The sequence below is a fragment of the Halichoerus grypus genome, chromosome 12 (assembly GCF_964656455.1).
Source record: "Halichoerus grypus chromosome 12, mHalGry1.hap1.1, whole genome shotgun sequence".
In the NCBI taxonomy this organism is placed as follows: domain Eukaryota; kingdom Metazoa; phylum Chordata; class Mammalia; order Carnivora; family Phocidae; genus Halichoerus; species Halichoerus grypus.
Window position 1 is genome coordinate 21,414,902 of NC_135723.1, and position 18,531 is coordinate 21,433,432.

The window sequence follows — 18,531 nt, forward strand, 5'->3', positions numbered from 1 at the left end:
GTGGATCTGATTTTATATGTATATACATATATTTCCCACTGTGTTATGATTATTCACATTCAATACTGGGCAATGATTTCTACTTATCAGCAAGAAAAGTTTCATAGTCTAAGAATACCTAAGTGTAATTTTTTTGGTAGACTAATTACCACTTCAGAGCAGTTTTAATTAAAAAAGAATCTTGCCCCATTTTAAACTCCCTTTCCTGCAGATTTACTCATTTTTCACCCCTGACACCACTTTTTATTTTTTGAGATTTTTTTTTGATGAAAGCCAGTTTTTCTTGAAAAGCATTTCTCTATTTTTCTATTTAGTTTGAAGGCTTGTAGATTTTCTGGACCAAATATTCTTGAAGATGTTTATTATGATTCACTAAATAAAAGTAAGATCTAAGGCTTAACACAGGAGCTGGGAAACTGGAAATTTTGAATTGTAACCCACTTTGCCTCCTGTTGTGGGATTTCAGTAAAGTGCTCTACTAGGAAGATGCTAATTCCTCATGTTCAAGGTGATTCTATATAGATGTCATGTATTTTCCTGATTTATTTTTAAGATTATTAAAATGTATTAATAATAGCTAGTTGAACTGGGTTTAACCATGAAAGTATCAGAGGTGTGTGAACTTGGACCTCTGTTACTGTAAGAGCACAAGTACTCATGCTTGTCCAAAGGACTGCTAAGTGGGGTGTACCAGCATCTATCCCTTTCTTAAGCAACTCAACACCACTCAGGGCATTATTTGAACAGTCTCTGTGCCTGTTAATGAACAACCATAGGGCTGAAGTCAGAGATTTGAGCCTGCATAGTTAAGAGTATAGAAGTCACCAAAATGTACATAGCAAGGTAATGTTGTAAAAAGTTAAAGCACAAAAAAAGGGGGAAGATTGGAAAATAAACTTGGTTACATAAATTGAATGCTAAAAAAGCCATGGTAAGAGACGTACAAGAGAGTACTTCTTATAGAACAGAAAGAGGGGGACCTCTGGGAATTGGTAACCTTCTGGGAATTAAGTGCCAGTTATGTCCTGGACCAATTATCAGTGCTTTTACTAAAGACAATTTTTTAAAAACATTTTATTTATTTATTTGAGAGAGAGAGCGTGTGTGTGAGTGGGGTAAGGGGCAGAGAGAGGGAATCTCAAGCAGACTCCTCGCTGAGCCCAGAGCCTGACTTGGGTCTCCATCTCACAACCCATCAGGTCATGACCTCAGCCAAAACCAAGAGTTGGATGCTCAACTGCCTGAGCCACCCAGCTGCCCCTAAGGATAATTGATTTAAAGCAGCAATCTTGGGAGCAAGCATGGCCAGATGTGATCCCAGACTCCTCTTCTTACTGAGTGCCCTTGACAAATCACTTAACTTCTATGAATCTCAACTTTCTTTTCTAAAAAGTGAGGATAATTATATCTACTTCACAGGGTAATGTAAGGATTAAATGAAGTAATCCGGTATTAGTAAAGAATAGTTCTTTTCCCATCCCTCTAACAACACCAACATGCATTCCTTAGAAGTGGTTTGCAGTGGTTAAGTGCTGGGACTCTGGAATCAGACTGTTTAAGTCATGGCTCTCTCACTTATCAGCTGTGTGACCTTGGGCAAGTTACTTGACCTCTCAGTGCTCCATTTTCATAATATGTACAATGAAGCTATTAATAGTACTTTCCCCCATAAAGTTGTTATGAGGATTAGAAGAGTTTAATCTATGAAGTGTTTAGGACAGCCCTTTGGCTCACAGTAAACATTTAAAAGTGTTAGCTAAAAATGTGCAATAGTTTTGGATTCTTTCTAGAAGTGATTAATTTGGTGTTAGGTTATATTCACATAACTGGACAGGAAGATATGGTAACAGTCATGCCAGCTGTGGGGTGAGTTTCTTGTAAGTCTGTTTGGGGCAACATTGCGTGCTGTGAACAGGTGGTGGTGATGGTTTTCCTTCCAGCTAAGGTTGTAGATGGTTGCAGGGCAGTTCTGGGCGAGACCCTTTAGAGCCAGCAGCCAGGCTGTCTTGCATCCAGCCTTTGTTACTGATATTGGGCAAATCAACATTTCTGACTGTTTCTTCCCTTGTGAAATGGGGATAATTTTTGCCTCTGGGGGTGGTGTGAGTATTATATGTGTTAATTTACCTAGAGCCCATGTAGCCTGCACCCAGCACATAGCTGCAGTGGTAACGATTATTTCATCAAATATATACAGCAGTAGGGCCCTCGGGGTTGGTTCAAAGGAAGGAAAACCAGAAGGCAGCCAGAAGTGGGCCCTTTCTGCCTGTCTGAACTCGGTCTGGGTAAGAGGAAGAAAATCTCTTCCTTTTGCAACCTAAATGACTACAGAGGTCTCCCCTGGGCCCCTGCCTTTCGCGCACCCCCCCCCCCCCATAGGCAAAGACACCATTCTTTCCAGTTTTATAATCTACTCATTTCTGTACGTGCGGGTTTATCTGGGCTTGGTGGTAAGCCAAGGGTGGGTGGGAGAAGCATTAAAACCTGGCAACCTAGCTCCCCCATCTCCGGATGCCGCAGGGCTCCTGCCAGCCGTCCTGGGTTAAAAAACGTGCTTTTTATTTCACTTCCCCGCAGTCTCATGTGCAGCAGCTCATTACCACCCGCTTCAGTCACCACTGCTAGCGTCTCCCCAGAACGTTTTCCCCTTCCCCCATTTCAGGGACATTGGTCGTAGCTGACATTTAAAGGAAATAAACACGGATTTTAAAAATTACCACCTTCTCCGCCTGAAGAACCCAGCAGCAATGAATAACAGAACAGTCCAGCGAAGGGCGCCTGTCGGGGCTCAGCTCCGCCAGCCCTTCCTGCCATATAATTCCCCACACCCGAGCAGCACAAATCACCATTTCCAGGCACCACTCGAGGCTGCCAATTCCACTTTCGCTTAATCTCATTTAAAACCCGGCTACAGATGAGGCTCTGTCGCTGCGGCGAGGAGCCGGGCGGGGGGCAGCGGGAGGGACGCGAGGCCTGGGTGGGAAGGGAGCGCAGGGGCCCCTCGCGGTTCGGGGCCGCGGCCGGATCCCCAGAACAAGTGCAGGCCGCCCGGGCTCCGAGGCGGGCGAGCCCCGAGGGGCGCGGGGCGCGGGCGGCGCAGACAAAGAAGCCGGCGCTAGCGCCGGCCCCACCACCCCTCTCCTTCCCCCCGCGCCTCCTCTCAGGAAAAAGAGGGAAATCTGAGGGCCAAAGGGGATGGTCTTCTCCTTGTGCTCTCCCAGACAGCTGGGCGGGAGGTTCTCTCTCTCCGAGGTTTCTCCGTCCCCTGCTGTAGGTTGGCGGCCCCCCTGGCCCCCGACAGCACCCCCCCAGACCCACCCCCTCCTCCGGCTCGCGCCCCTCGGCGGCCCTTCCGGGTGGGAACTGCGCCGCGGGGCCGGGGCCCCGGGAGGCGTGCGCCCCGCGCCGCCCGAGGTGCGGGCGAGCGAGCCTGAGAGGGCGGGGGCCGGGCGGGCGCGCGCGAGGCGGCGCGCGGGGGCGGGGGGAGCGGCCGGGACACGTGTGGCGGCGGCGGGGGGGACTCGGCGCCCGGGGCTTTAAGAAGGTGTGGAGGGGGGCGGGCGCTTTCCCAGGCCTGGCCGAGGGGCGTCGCGCAGAGGCGGCGGCGGCGGCGGCGCACGGAGGCGGCGGACGACGCGCTCTCGGCGCCCGCAGTCCAGGTCCCGCTCTCCCGCGGCCCAAAGAAACTTTGCGAGCCGCGGTCTCCCCCGGAACTTGCCGGAGGGGCTCCGCTCCGGAGCCCGCTCTGCTCCCGTCCGCCGCCTTCTCGCCTTCCCTCCGCGTGGCTCCTCCGTCCCGGCGCCTCCCAAACTGAATGAGCGAGCGGCGCTCGGGGCGCGCGGCGGCGGCGGCGGCGGCGGCATGGAGCGCAGTTGCTGGGCCCCGCGGACTTTCCTCCTGGCGCTGTTGCTGGGGGCGACGCTGAGGGCGCGCGCGGCGGTGGGCTATTACCCCCGCTTCTCGCCCTTCTTTTTCCTGTGCACCCACCACGGGGAGCTGGAAGGGGATGGGGAGCAGGGCGAGGTGCTCATTTCCCTGCACATTGCAGGCAACCCCACCTACTACGTACCGGGACAAGAATACCATGGTAGGTACCACAGCAGCTCTGCGCTCGCCGCCCGGCCCGGTGCGCCCGCGAGCGCAGCTTTTTATCCCTTTCCTTCTTCCAAGGGGCCATTTAAACGAGAGCCAAGAGAGCCCTTCCCTCAACATTGCGCTCTGTGGAGGGACAGAGAACAAAGTTAGTGAGGATCGAGTCGCGAGTTGGGATTTATTCGCCACACAGCACACACCCCCCTCACTCATCTCCTGGTAATGAGCCGGTTCTTGTGGGAAACGCCTGAGAATTGGGGGTTGGCGTCTTTCCCCGCTCACTCCTCGTCCTTGCCGCTGACACGTTTAGTGGATCCGCGCGTCTTGTTTCCCTAACCCTGTGCTCGGATTTCAGACCTTTGTCCTGCTCCCGGTTCCCCGCTGAAGGGTAGCCGGGTGGCGTTGGGGCTGGCGCCGGGCTCTGCGGACGGGCTGGTGACAGATTGACGCGCCCCGGTCCCCGGCCGCCCCGCGCCGTCGCCTGCCCGCTGCAAAGTTCCCGCTGCTCGCCAGCCAGGGGTCCCCCATTTCATCCAGTGTCAAACGGCCCTCCTGAAATGGAGCGGTTGCTTCCAGCTCTCTCTGTGCTTTATAAAGTGTCCCTTAAAATGTCCGTAATAGATGGGTTTTTAAAAAATTCCTCTTACTTAACGTGCTGCTTGTTTTTAAAGTGATCTCTGTGTTGTTTATTGATGACTTTGTCTTTTATCTGCACAGCTTTAATATCCAGGTAAGGGCTTGAAGCCCCTTATAATTTAAAGGTATCTTTTCTTTAAAAAGGATCATTATGGAGTCCTTCATCAAAATTAAACGTTGCTAAGGAAGTAAAATATAGCTCCGAGAAATAGAATTTTATATGGTGCATGTATTTTGACTGTTTCAAGCTAGTAAATCGAGTATGTGGGGGAAATAAGGTATTACCTATTTTCTGTTATTTCCTCTGGCACTTCTGAATATTTCACTGCCATGGTGCTTCTAAGGTGTGACAGGCACTATTTGATTAGAATTTCAAGGCAAAAATACTTATACCCAACCAAATAGAAACTATTGCCTAGTCATCTATTATAGTTTCCATGTCTTGTGGGCTAACAATTATTGACATAGCAGGAGATAATCCACCCAGCAGCTGGCTTTTCAGATAACATGCGTGTAAAAATGATCAGAGTCCTTAAGTTTTCTATTTTTTGAAAAACATCTTCATGTCTGCTCTAAAATGTTTTACGTAAATAAATCCTTTCCCGAGGTTTAGAAGAGTGCTTTTACAACTTTCTTGTGGCATGGTGGCAGCCTTGTCTGTAAAGCAGGAGTCTAATTCGGTGGAATTTTAGACTTTGAAAAATTAATTGTCAGTAACTAGTCCATTCTTTAGTAAAGTGTTTCTGTCACTCCCTTCCCAAGAACGTTCTGGTGTTTTTTCTGAGGTCCCGAGAATCCTTAAGTCAAAAGACCAGCCAGTTTGATGGCAACCAAGACCTAACCCAAAGACTGATTGATTGAGCCTGTCACTTGGTATGACCCTTAGCAAGGGTGCTTGCCTGTCATTAGTTCTAAGTGAGAGTGGTCGGTAAGTGAACCAAAGCTGGGCTAAAAGGTGTGATTGTCAGGTTGTGATGGAAGACCATGTGATAATACAAAGCCTTGTTATTGGGTTTTTTTTTTTTTTCTTCCGTTTTCCACATCCTTTGTACGGTGCTAGCATAGAAAACTTAAAAATACTAAAATATGACATGGCCTTTGCTTTTGCTATAAAGCTAGCAAATATAAGTCAGCCAAAGACTGACCATAATCACGTACCTGAGTCTGAAAAAGAATGAATGATATGGAATAAGAAAAAAGTGTAGTACTTCAAGTTGGACATTGTGGGGGAAGCCTCAATTTCTATCTCTTTTCTGCCATCAGAAAAGGTAGAGAAATTTTATTATGTAACTTCAAGAAGGTCAAATTATTACAAACTTTGAGAACTGTTCATGTCATATTTTAAATTCCCGTTACCTGTTTTATCAAATATTTAGATTTTGAAACTGCCTGCTTGAAACAGGCCTTCAGTAAGAGTTTTTCCCTGTAAAATGTTCTACAGGTTGAAGAATTGTTTGAAAATGAAATGATGCTTGTGTGTGTCTCTTTTTCTTTTAGACTTTTAGAAATTAATGTTAAAATTAATTATATAGCATCTTTAGGAATTGAACTGATAATAGAAAAACTTAATCTAATATACATTTCTGGTCGGCTCATTTTATATGAGACCAAAATAGAAGGTCATTCAGCCAAAATTTTTTAAAGCTCAGAACATTACTGAAAGCACAGAACATTACTGAAGATCAGACTATGTCAGCTGCCCCCTGGGACTTGTGCTGTGTGACAGAGCTCAGAATGTGAAATGGAGAGGCAAATGTCAGTCTAGTATAAAAGTGGTTCAAAATTACGGGTCTCTGTATGTGTCACCTTTATTTAAAGATTTTATTGAAAATCTTTTGGGGGCACCTGGGTGACTCAGTTGGTTAAGCATCTGCCTTCGGCTCAGGTTATGATCCTGGAGTCCTAGGATGGAGCCCCGGAGTCAGGGTCCCTGCTCAGTGGGGAGTCTGCTTTTCCCTCTCCCTCTCTACCTCCCACCCCTCACCCCCCCGCCCACGCTCAAGCACTGTCTCTCTTCTCTCAAATAAGTAAATAAAATCTTAAAAAGAAAATCTTTTCAAAAACAAAAATATAATACTACAGAATTTGAAGCTTGCATGTCTAACAGAGTTGTCATATTTCTAACATTAAGTAGTATATCTATGTATTTGCAGTTTTGGCAACTCTATAAACAGTACATGGTTACTCCTACTAGTTTTCATCTCTTAATTAAAGGGTGTCACTCGGTACCTCTGTTTTCATCTTCTTATATCATTCATTCACTCATTCATTCATTCATTTATTAGTGAGGGAGAGAGTTGGGGGGAGGGAGAGAGAGAACCTTAAGCAGGCTCCATGCCCAGGACGGAGCCCGACGCAGGGCTCTATCTCAAAACCCTGAGATCATGACTTGAGCCAAAATCAAGAGTTGGATGCTTAGCTGACTGAGTGCTCCATCTTCTTACATCTTTTAAATTTTGTTGTCTGTGACTTTCTTGAGATGGCACCATTAGTCACAGTGAACTATGGTGTCCTTGCATGAGTATACCACATTGCAGAAACTCAGCAAAAAGAGGTCTTACATACATTGTGTTGAATAGAAAGGTCTCAGGATCAGAACCTTTTTTTTTTTTTTTTTTTAGGATTTACTGTTTTTGCATGAGTCCCAAAATATGGTCAATTTCCACAACATGATTTCCAGGACCAACCCTGAATTTTTTTGTAGAAGTTTGCAAATAATGGGAAGATAGGAAATGGAAACCTAGCTGATCTAGCCAGGTGGCCATTTCTCTTTCCCAGCCACACCTGGCGATTCACTGCTCCTTCTCCTAGGGACCAGGGCAGTATTGTGAAACATGCAAAGGTCGAGTTGATGTCTGCACCTTTCCCTTCCCAAGATAATCCCTGTTTCTCCCCTTTACCCTCAGGTACTACCTATCCTTTTTTGTTTACAGCCTCCTCCCCCCAACTTATTTGTAGAGTGTGACTCATCAATATTAAATTCTCCCACAGTCTTAATTATAATGGTAGAAAGATGTTTTTCCTTTTTTTGTTTAGAAGAATTTTAAGCATCACCGAGCAGGCAGACAATACATTTTGAGGTAGAAAGACTTTTTAGAAACCTTGAAATCATGGAATAAGAACCTGCCTACTCACAAGATTGGCTTTACTCAGTCACCATCAGAGAGGAGAGGTCAGACATTAGAAAAAGCATCCGTGAGAGCCAAGCATAGGTAAATGAGTCTGTGGAAAGTGCCTGAGCTTGGATAAGACAATTTATCTGAATCCAGAAATAGACTAGACTCCCTATTATTAAGGGGGCGTAAGGTGCGGGAAGTAGTCCCTTGTAGTGAAAAAATGTTCCAAAATATTTGATTGAGGGGAAAAAATTCTGTCTTAAGCAGAACTGAATTAGTGATATGGTATAATACTTTAAAAGGGGGATTGTATTGTATTTTGTAAATGCAGTAGCACTGTTGGTGGTTCTTGCATGCTATGTTTCCATCCCTTTATTTATTTAAATGGGGATTTATTTATTTAACCGCATAAAATGTTATGGGGTGATTGGGGAAATAAATTCCCGCTGCTAAAACTGAGCATTTACCTAAAAAAAGATATAATTGGAAAAAGAGCATTTTGTTGTAACAGTTGCCAATATTACTATTATAAATACGTGTGTTCTGGAATCAACATGTTGCTATTTAAAAATCACTGTTCAAAGGCGGTGTGATGTAATGACTTTTCAAATATAGGAATGATATATGTCAGACGTAATTTTTGGTAATATACTCCAAATAAAATTCCTTTCAAAGGAGTGATATTATCATTTGAATTAAAGTAATCTCATGTTGCTAAGGTAACTATTGTTTGATCAGGTGTGTGGTTATTTGTCCTTTACCTGTCTCGGATTCCAGAATCAGCACATTTAAACTCAGGATCATTTGTCAAATGCAATTTATAAGTGAACTGCAGTGGTGTCCTACTCGTATGTGACTGTGAAAATTGACCATTTTAAAGCATTTTGCTCTAACAGTTATATACTTCATCTCATTCTCTACAATTTATTTCAAATATGTTTTACTGATGTGGTTCAGATTGGTTCTTAAATCATATAAATCTTGCTTTAATATATATTCCCCATGTGAGGTTCAATTCCAACCATAAATTTAAAAAAATCAGGTCTCAGGCTCATAATTGAAAACATCTCATTTAGGCAGATATTCTTACTTCATTCACTATACTACATTACTAGAAATTATTTGATTAGAGTATTTCCCTCCAGTTTTTATGAATATTTTAAACTATTATTTTCGTTAAAAATGCTAAATAATAAAATAAAGTTGCATATTGTAACCATGTATTTTTGACAGAACTACCTTATTCCCATATTGTTTTTCTTTTCACCTTTAAAAAGTAGGCATTGTAACAAGATTTTAAAGTCCACACTATTGACTTTGAAATTTTTTCATAAATTAGGGGTGCCTTGGTGGCTCAGTCAGTAGAGCGCCTGATTCATGATCTCAGGTCTTAAAAAAAAAAAGAAATTTTTTCATAAATTAGTTCATTCAAAGGAATAGATCTGAAAGCCGTCTTTGATTTATTTTCTGTCTCTCTCTGGAATTGATCAACTTTATAGAATGACCAGGGAACCCTACATTATCAATTATTTAGAATGTGTTGCATATTAAGCCATAATTGTTCTTTTGATTATTTCAAATGGCACTTACTATGTCTTTAATGTTAACAGATGGTTGCTGATGCATTGAACCCTTAGTATTTCAAATAGCCTTTACATCTGAAAAGCATAAAAAGAGTAACCAGCACTTTTTGAACATTGGCATTTAAAAAATTGTATATATTCTCACGTAAGATATAAAGTTCTTAAGATTTTTTTAAGTTCTTAATGTAATATAGAAATAGCAAAAATAGATGGCCCTACACTCTGTCAGGAAGAGAAGGAAGGTGGAATGCATTCTGTTAGAATAGCTGGTTCACTATGAACAAAAGAAATGATTTAGGCTTTGTCTGAGTAATGACATAACACAGATAAAAAGAGAAATTCATTTATGTAAATATTTTGGTTTCAAGAAACATTTGGATGATTAATCCACCCCACCGATTTTAGATCATCTATTAAATAACCAAACTGTATAATTTCATTCTTACCGTGCTTAAGCAAAACAGTATTAAAAACACATTTTCAGAAATTGGAATTGAGTTTTCCAAATATGAAGATTTCATAATGACTGTCCAGACACAGGAATGGTGTATTTAAAAAAAAAAAAAGATTCTTGGCTGTCAGGTAATTCCCCATGAGGTGAGCTTACTTTGGTTTCGGTTGTATAGCTCAGAGAGTAATTTTCCCCGGGATATCTGCCATGCCCATCTCATCGAAGGCAAGAGAGCCTCTAAAGGATTGAATGCCGTGCCTATGGGTTAACCAATTATTTCTAAGATGTGCTTTGCTAAAACTATACCTATTTTTTCCTTCTTTATTCAATCCCATGTAGGAACGAATATAGCAACAGATGTAGGGATGTGCGGAAGGATCAGTACGAATGTACAGATGTCGATGTGTGGCTTAAGGCAGCTCTAATTCACTCAAAAAACAAAGTGAAGGTAATTAGGTAGCTTTTGGATGCCACAAAGAAGTAGTCATAGGAACTCTGATGTTCCAAAGTAAAAGCTGAAACCCAGCTTATCTTTTGATACTAAATCATCTTTCCCTAGAGAAATAAAACTTTATTTGGAAACCAGAATAAATTAAATTTTATTGATTCAAGGAGTCTTTGCAACTAGTGAAGAACTCATGAGTGATTGCCATTGATGTATGCGGGTGCTCACATACCGAGTGACACATGGACGCATGACCATGGTTGACCAGCCTGAGCCACACTCGCCGCAGAATTGACTTTCTCTGCCTTTCCTGCTCAGCCTGCTCTTCTTCCATCTGTCTCTCACGTGCTCTCACCCTTGGTCCCTTTCTTCCTCCTCCTAAATTTTCTCATTGTCTTTCCTCCTCTTCTCCCTTCCAGCGTGTCACAGGTCCTTGCTCTCCCTCTCCTCTTCCTTCCCTTTTCCTGCTTTACAGCTCTCTTCTCTTGTTCTTTCTGTTCTTTCTCTTTTTCCTTCTTCCCTTCAGATTTTCTGTCACCATCTCTATTTTTCTCTCCCTTGACTGTAACATGAAAAATATCAGTAGATTTATAACAATTATTGTACTCATTGGATATTTGCAATCATAGAAGTAGATGAGTAGGCTTTTGTATTATTCTCTTAAAAACTTAGTGTTATGTTTCTGTGACATGCACTTGCCCTTTTAAAAAATTATAGGTTCATTACTCCTCAGAATCGGGCCCTTCTTCCTACACTGTAAAATCTCTCGGAAGAACTTGCAAGCCTGTAGGTGTTTAATTCTGAGTCGGCCACTTTCCCCATTGTCACTTAATTTGGTCAAACTACAGATTCTGAAGTTTGTACATAGAAGCATAGATGTACACATTGGCGGGAGTTACAGAAATTGGAAAACTGTGTACTAAATTAGCTTGAATCTGAAAGACAGCTCAACCTGGAGACGTCTGAATGCTTGAGTGCAAAGAATCTCCTCTAGTAAACTGATGAAGGACTTTCTCTCTCAACCCCTCTGTCACCTCAAGTCGTCGTCTTCACTCGGTGGTCTGTACCAAGGCTCATAACTGCAGTTGCCCAGGTATGAAATAGTGATGCCAACTTTTCTGGTTGCTGGCACTTAACAGGTCAAAAGGGGGGTGGGGGCCTTGGTATAAAGCAAACACTAGATTGGAGATGTGTTGCTCTGGGATGAGTACTGTAGTCTTTCTTGAGCGAGATCTGTTTTATCGTTTTGTGCCATTGTCTATTCCAGCTCAGAACTTCAAAGATGCCTTGGCTGAGAGTTGAGAGTTATTTCACTAAAAAGGGCAGTCCTGGGAGGCAGAGGCATGTATGAGTGGCAAGAGTTCAACCTTTGGCAGCAGAGAGACCGTGTATATATCCTTTCTCTGCCACTTATTAGTTGTGTGCCTTCAGCAAGTTACATCTCCTCTGTAAGTCTCAGTTTTCTGATTCTAACGTAGAAATAATAATATTCATATTTCAGGATTGCAATCATCAAATGAGGCCATGCTTGTAAAGCACCTCACACACAATAGGTGCTTTTTAGATAGTAGCTATTATCATCTGGTAGGATCCAACATTAGGACCCAACATTAGATAAGGATATTTGAAGCGCTGCATATACAGCTAGGAGCCATTTACCCATGCATGCCCATTTTGTGCCTTGTCAATATGTGGCATATTTCCAGAGAAATTTCAAATTTAGTTATTGAGCAGAGTCATAAAAATTAAAAAAAAATCAACTCCTCATCCAATATGTATGATCAGAAAGTGCTGCCCAGCCAAAATACGTATATGACTTGCCTAGAATTAAGAGTTTTAGTATGGTTCTAGTCCAACCAAAACTTTTATTAACTTAGCCCATTCCTAACTCAAGCCTTCCTATTCCTAAATTGAGTATTTTTCTTTATTTGATGGTCATAATAACCACCAAACTTTGTGTATTTAAGTGTAGTCTGGGAAAGATGCCAAGATAAGTAAATATTGACATCAGTTTAATATATTTTGTCAAATCCTATAATATATATATGTCTACAACCCATGTGAAATAATTTTAAAATACAAAACAATTTCAGCCAAACTAGAACTGAGAGTGATTGATTTTGATAATGAACCCAGAGTTCACCAGGTCCTCAGGGACTAATTGAGGAAACTTAGATCCACAAGTGGTTTGGTGGTGAAGTGGAAGGTCGGTTCATTTACAATAAAAAAATGTACTTGTCAGGATAAAGGCCTCAGCTGTCCACTGCATTCTGTCCACTGGAGCAAAGATTTTATGGGTAGGCAAGTGACTATTAGCAGGTGGTTTGGAAGCATGGAGTTATGATCACAATGGCAGATTCCAGCATCTAGGAAAGCTTCTGTAGCCAACTCAGGTCAGGCGGGCTGGTTGACCTCTTCTTCCCTAGACAGTAGTGGAGGAAGATTGTCCTGTTCCTAGACTCCAGAATGCCTCATTATGTCACACATATTGCTTGTTGTCTACCTAGTCATTACTGAAACTCCCTTTCTTACTGATTTTGTTGAGAATAGCTATGTGTCCAGTTAAAAATACTCAACTCCAAGGCTCCCTTGCAATATAATTTCATAAGATGAATTAGGAAGTCTACTGAGTGGGATCTTTAGAAAGGTTATTGACAAAATTGGTAAGGATGATTTTTAGAGAGACCCCAGAGATACTTGGGTTTTGCCCTACTCTTACCCATTTCTTCTAGCCACGGTGTGGTACAACCATCTTGTGACCTTGAGGATGATGGTCACATGCTAAAAGTGGACCCGGAATTTAGGAGGAGACTTGATCTTTATTTTTTTTTTAAAGATTTTATTTATTTATTTAATTGACAGAGAGAGACACAGTGTGAGAGGGAACACAAACGGGGGAGTGGGAGAGGGAGAAGCAGGCTTCCCGCGGAGCAGGGAGCCCGATGCGGGGCTCGATCCCAGGACCCTGGGACCATGCCTGAGCCGAAGGCAGTCGCTTAACCAACTGAGCCACCCAGGTGCCCTGAGACTTGATCTTTATTTTTTATTTTTTACTTTTTATTTTTAGAGAGAGAGTGCGTGCACACATGCCGTAGCCGGGAGAGGTGGAGGAAGAGGGAGAGAGAATCTTAAGAAGCTCCACACCAGCACCCAGTGTGGAGCCCAAGATGGGGCTCGATCTCACAACCCTGAGATCATGACCTGAGCCAAAGTCAAGAATCGGATGCTTAACCGACTGAGCCACCCAGGCACCCCAAGAAGGAGCCTTTGTCTTTATTTGTACCTTTGACTAGCTGTACCAGCCCTGGAATGCCTATTCTGCATTTCTTGTATCTTAAGAAAAATTAGTCAGGTTCCTATTATGTGCAGGTGAATATAGTCCTAATTATTCTAAATGCCCAGATGACCCAGTTTACATTCTCTTTTAGGTCTGTCACAATTCTTGTATCAAGTTCTGAATTGTTCTGGTCCTCCCACAGAATTGCTTTTGGCCACTTTGATGGAACTAGGGGATGTTTCCTAAGACAGTTTGATGTTTTAGTTTTTTTAATTTTTAAGATTTTATATATTTATTTGTCAGAGAGAGAGAGAGAGAGCACAAGCAGGGGGAACGGCAGGCAGAGGGAGAAGCAGGCTCCCTGCTGAGCAAGGAGCCCGAGGTAGGACTCGATCCTAGGACCCTGGGATCATGACCTGAGCTGAAGGCAGACGCTTAACCGACTGAGCCACCCAGGCATCCTTGATAATGCATTTTAAAAATATCCCTCAAGGTGTGCTACTTCCGCAGGTAGCAAAAATAGTGCATTTTATATTAACTTTTTAGTAATGCTTTGAGAAAGTAACCTGTCCCTGACCTTCAGTTTCTGAAGTTTCTTATAACTGACAATTTATGCTAGTTTCCTTCACCAAACTGTTTCCTGACAGTCCTTTCTCTCCAAAATGCAGCATCACCATATATAAATCCTGTTGACATTTAAAATACCTAGATGTGTGACATGGTTGTGAATGTGAGCTCTGCCCCAACCTTAACCTCGCTTGTTATGTCTGGCTCAGCCTCTAGGACCAAATCCAACATTGTCATTTCTCTTGCTTGCTGCATATTGACAGAGGAAACAGGCATTCCAGTCTTACCTTTAGGAACATGTCATCTTTTCATGTAGGCCACCTTTGTTATGAATGTTGAAATATCCTATGATCATAGTTCCAGTTCTTTTCTTACTTCCTTTTCTCACATAAACACTTCCTGCATTCTCATACTGAAAAAAAAAAAAAAAAAAAAAAGTTGTATGTCTGGTGTTTGTGATGGAGGAATATACAGAAATTAGTGGGCTTTAGTCTCTTAGAAGAAGTGGGTTCACATTCCCATTGCAAGTACTGATATTATCAAAAAATAAAAAAGGCAACTCAAGGGCTTAGAAATAAATTAATAGCAATATTAATAACAAACTCTAAAGTAGAATTTAGTGTGTGCTAGGCACTGATCTAAAATTTACATATATTAATCATGTAATTTTCACGTCAACTTTGTGAGGTAGGTACTATTATCCTCCTTTTATGGATATAGAAACTGAGTCCCAGAGATGTTAAGTCTTTTGCCCAAGGCAGGAGTTCTCAGTCTGTCTTGCTTTGAAATCCATGCTTCTAGCTGGTATGCATTTATCTGTAGAAATGACACTTCTTTCAGGATAGGGATAAGAAGAAGAAATAATAAAAGACATATTAAGAAAGAGAAAACAAAGAACAGTAAAAGCCAATTTTGTTACTTAAAATAAAGATTGCAAACTTAAACCAGAAAGGTGATATCCATGCCAAACAAAGTCAGAATTTCAGTCCTAAATATTCATTGTCTAAGACATTATCTTCCAGATAAAGCAGAAAGCAAAGATAACCATTTAGTATACTGTTGACCTGAAAGAGTTAATATGTCTTCAAAGTGTGACAACAGATAAAAATATAAAAAAGTGATTTGCAGATTTTGTTCACATTTTTAACCTTTTGATGAATGTAATTTCTATTAAGATTTTTAAGTAAACAGCAAGTTTGTTCTCTAATAGAAGTTTGTTCACTAATAGAATTTAAGTAGAACCAGAATAGAAGAGGAACACAAGGGGAGAATTTTAAACTGAGGCATTTCAAGAAGATTTTCACTGAAGTTCATGTATTTGTAATATATTTCTTCCTTCAGGAAATTCCTTTGTGTGTTCTCAGTTGGCAAGTACAGCCTGTGAAATTGAGGGATGTGGCACACTGTTGAGTCCTGATGACATCGCAGAGCTCTCTGCAGCGTCTAACCTGCTCACTAGCCGCAGGTCTGTTCCCACGGGGTTACTGACGCCAATGACATAATGTTTGTTTTGCACTTGGCTTTGTAGGGTTCTTTTTCATACATGGATCTGATCTTTAAAAACCACTTTCTGTTGAGCTCATTTGAATAAGAAAAAAAGAGCAACTGCCAACGATCCTCTTCTGCCCTTGCCCTCAAATCATTCACCTCCTGCCCCAGAGGGCAGCCTTAGGCTTGTGGCAGCCGGGCGAGTGTGACACATGAGGGATTGCAAGGGCGTTGGTGTCGAGTGTCAAGAAGCAGGGGCTGCCCTTGCCTCATACTTACATCCGTAATGCAAATATTTCCTGATTTGTCACCACCATAGTTTATCTCAGTTTGCCTTCAGATCTAACTGAGGTCCACTGACCCCTGGTGGAAAGCAAACCGGAGGGTGGAGGACAGATTCACTGGAGAGCTTCCTGTTTAGAACCCACCAAGGTTCTCAGAGGTCCTGACAGGAGGCCGTGCTTTTCCTAAGAAATAAAAATTGGCCTCATTGGACTTTTTTTTTTTTTTTTAATTTTTATTTATTTATTTGACAGAGAGAGACACAGCGAGAGAGGGAACACAAGCACGGGGAGTGGGAGAGGGAGAAGCAGGCTTCCTGCGGAGCAGGGAGCCCGATGCGGGGCTCGATCCCAGGACCCTGGGATCATGACCTGAGCCGAAGGCAGACGCTTAACTGATTGAGCCACCCAGGCGCCCCTGGCCTCATTGGACTTTAACGGAAGGACAGTGGCTTTTATAAAGATATTACCCAAAAAATGTACAGAAGGTCTACATCTAGATGTTTTCCTTTTCTCAGGTGGGACAAACGAGATTGTTTCTCCTTTTGGCCTTCCCTGGGGAGTTGTGTCAAGTTGCAGCTCTTCTGGGCAAGTCTGAGGACCTCAGGTGTGGGGTAGGACGCCCTAAGACCGCTTTCCCTGGTGATCTGCCCTCATGCAGGCATTAAACCTTTTAGAATATCTCTCAAACACAAGTGGCTTATGTCAGCCTTGTAACAGAAACTGTGAGGCAGACACTTCAATTTCAAATAAATTGTGAAATATTTTAGACATATAGAAAGCTACAATCAATGAAAATTCAAAATTGGTATCACTAATGAGTACCCAAGGGATACCTATCTATATTCATTGAAGTAAAATGTAAATGCTCTGGAGATCAAGCTCTTCACAATTATTAAAATAATACCCACTGGCTTGACCTGAATTGCTGAATGATTTTTGCTTGTTTAAACAAGTTTGTCCTGTCCCCACTATACCAGTTGTTCCCAAGCATGAAAACCAGGGAAGCCCTGCAGAATAGGAAAAGAAGAGGACATCTTGCATGAAGCATATGCTTGGTTGCCATCCTGATGAAACAGCCATTAAAAAAAAAAAAAAATCCACTACTTTGATTCAAGACCAATAAATGTTTCCAGTGAGTAAAAAGAATGTTTCTCCTTAGAAATGTTTGTCAGTGAAAGAGACATTTATAATCAGAATTTAAGAATACTTACTAGGATATTACCAACTAAAAAATTTCTTAAGCTTTTATTTTGCCAATGTAAAAATGGCCCTCAAACCTTCATTTTTACTTATGTTGGAAAATGGACCTGACTTGAAAATTGATGAGTCTTAATAACTACCACAGAGTTTGGAGACTGGTGGGTATACCGGGGTACTCTGGTTTCTAGCCACAGAAACCGGCTCTGGATAACTTGGGCTAAAGGAATTTATTAATAGAAGTTGGTTTATGGGGCTCCTGGGTGGCTCAGTCTGTTAAGTGTCTGCTTTCGGCTCAGGTCCTGATCCCAGGGTCCTGGGGTCGAGTCCCGCAAGTCCAACGTCAGGCTCCCTGCTCAGCGGGGAGCCTGCTTCTCCCTCTCCCCTTGCTCCTCCCCCCCGCTCATGTTCTCTCTCTCTCTGTCAAATAAATAAAATCTTAAAAAAAAAAAAAAGGTGGGTTAACTTGAAGAATGGAAGGAAAACCCAAATGTTAGAAGTAATGATAGTATATCCAGGAGGAGGGAGTGGTCAATTGCTAAAGGAATTGAGGTGGTGAGGACCATGATTTTCTGGCTTTTCTGATTATTTCTGGCCTTTTTTTTTTTTTTTTTTTTTTTCTGATTTTGAGGCTTTTTTAGCCCCACAGTTAGGATGAATCCTCTTCAACCGCTCTCCTTTTTTGTGTCACTGAATTCTGATCCCTGGGACCACAAGTCTTACTGGCTTATCTGGGGTCTGGCCTTCGCTCTTGGATGGCTGTTGAGTGGGAGGGATATCTTTCCAAAGAAGAGGGAGTGGGTTTGGGTCAAGCAAAACAAAAGATAACTGCCACCGTCTTCAGTATATATCTTTAAGAATAAAAGATGTGGAATGACCTCTGAGGTAGTAAATGTGATGTTTATAACACAGGGCCATGTGGAGAAGCAATGTTCTCTGGGGTGCTGTAGCATCCTTCATCAGATGTGAAGAATTTAGTGATTTTTGGAGGGGAGGGGGCAGATCTAGCCTAATAGTGATTTATCATGCTTTTGTAGCTTGGTGAACATGTCTAATTCTCTTCTGAAAGCTGTGCAGTGCGGTACAGACTACCTATACTTGTACAAGAAGCCCAGCTTCTCTGGGGTGTGTGTTCTCCTCTTCAGTTCAAAGCCCCGGGGTCACCCCCAGTGACCTGCAAGGGAATATCAGAGGTAAATCAGTGAGTACATGCCTCTGCTTTCATGCATCAGTATAGACAGACCATCCCTGTGTTCACTAGGAAGATGTCAACGTACCTCTCTCAGTCCTCAGCTTGCCAGGACCTTTAAAGCATCACTTGTCATCACCCCCTTCTCCTTGATGCATTTATCATTTGGCCTCTGGGATTTCACCGTCTCCTAGTTTCTCCTTCCC

General features: G+C 42.5%; 1 protein-coding gene across 3 annotated transcripts in view; it reads left to right on the plus strand.

The window, feature by feature from the left end:
- Positions 1-3,606: 3,606 nt before the first annotated feature.
- The window catches only part of RELN (reelin), a 490,351-nt gene continuing 475,426 nt past the window's right edge, over positions 3,607-18,531 (plus strand). For 2 of the 3 annotated variants that reach the window (XM_078060040.1, XM_036067465.2), the window contains exon 1: positions 3,608-4,087. In XM_078060040.1, coding sequence (XP_077916166.1) covers positions 3,862-4,087 — 226 coding nt within the window. In that variant the 5' untranslated portion in view covers positions 3,608-3,861. Of the gene's footprint in view, positions 4,088-18,531 lie in introns of all 3 variants that reach the window. The other variant, XM_078060039.1, reaches the window with a different exon arrangement.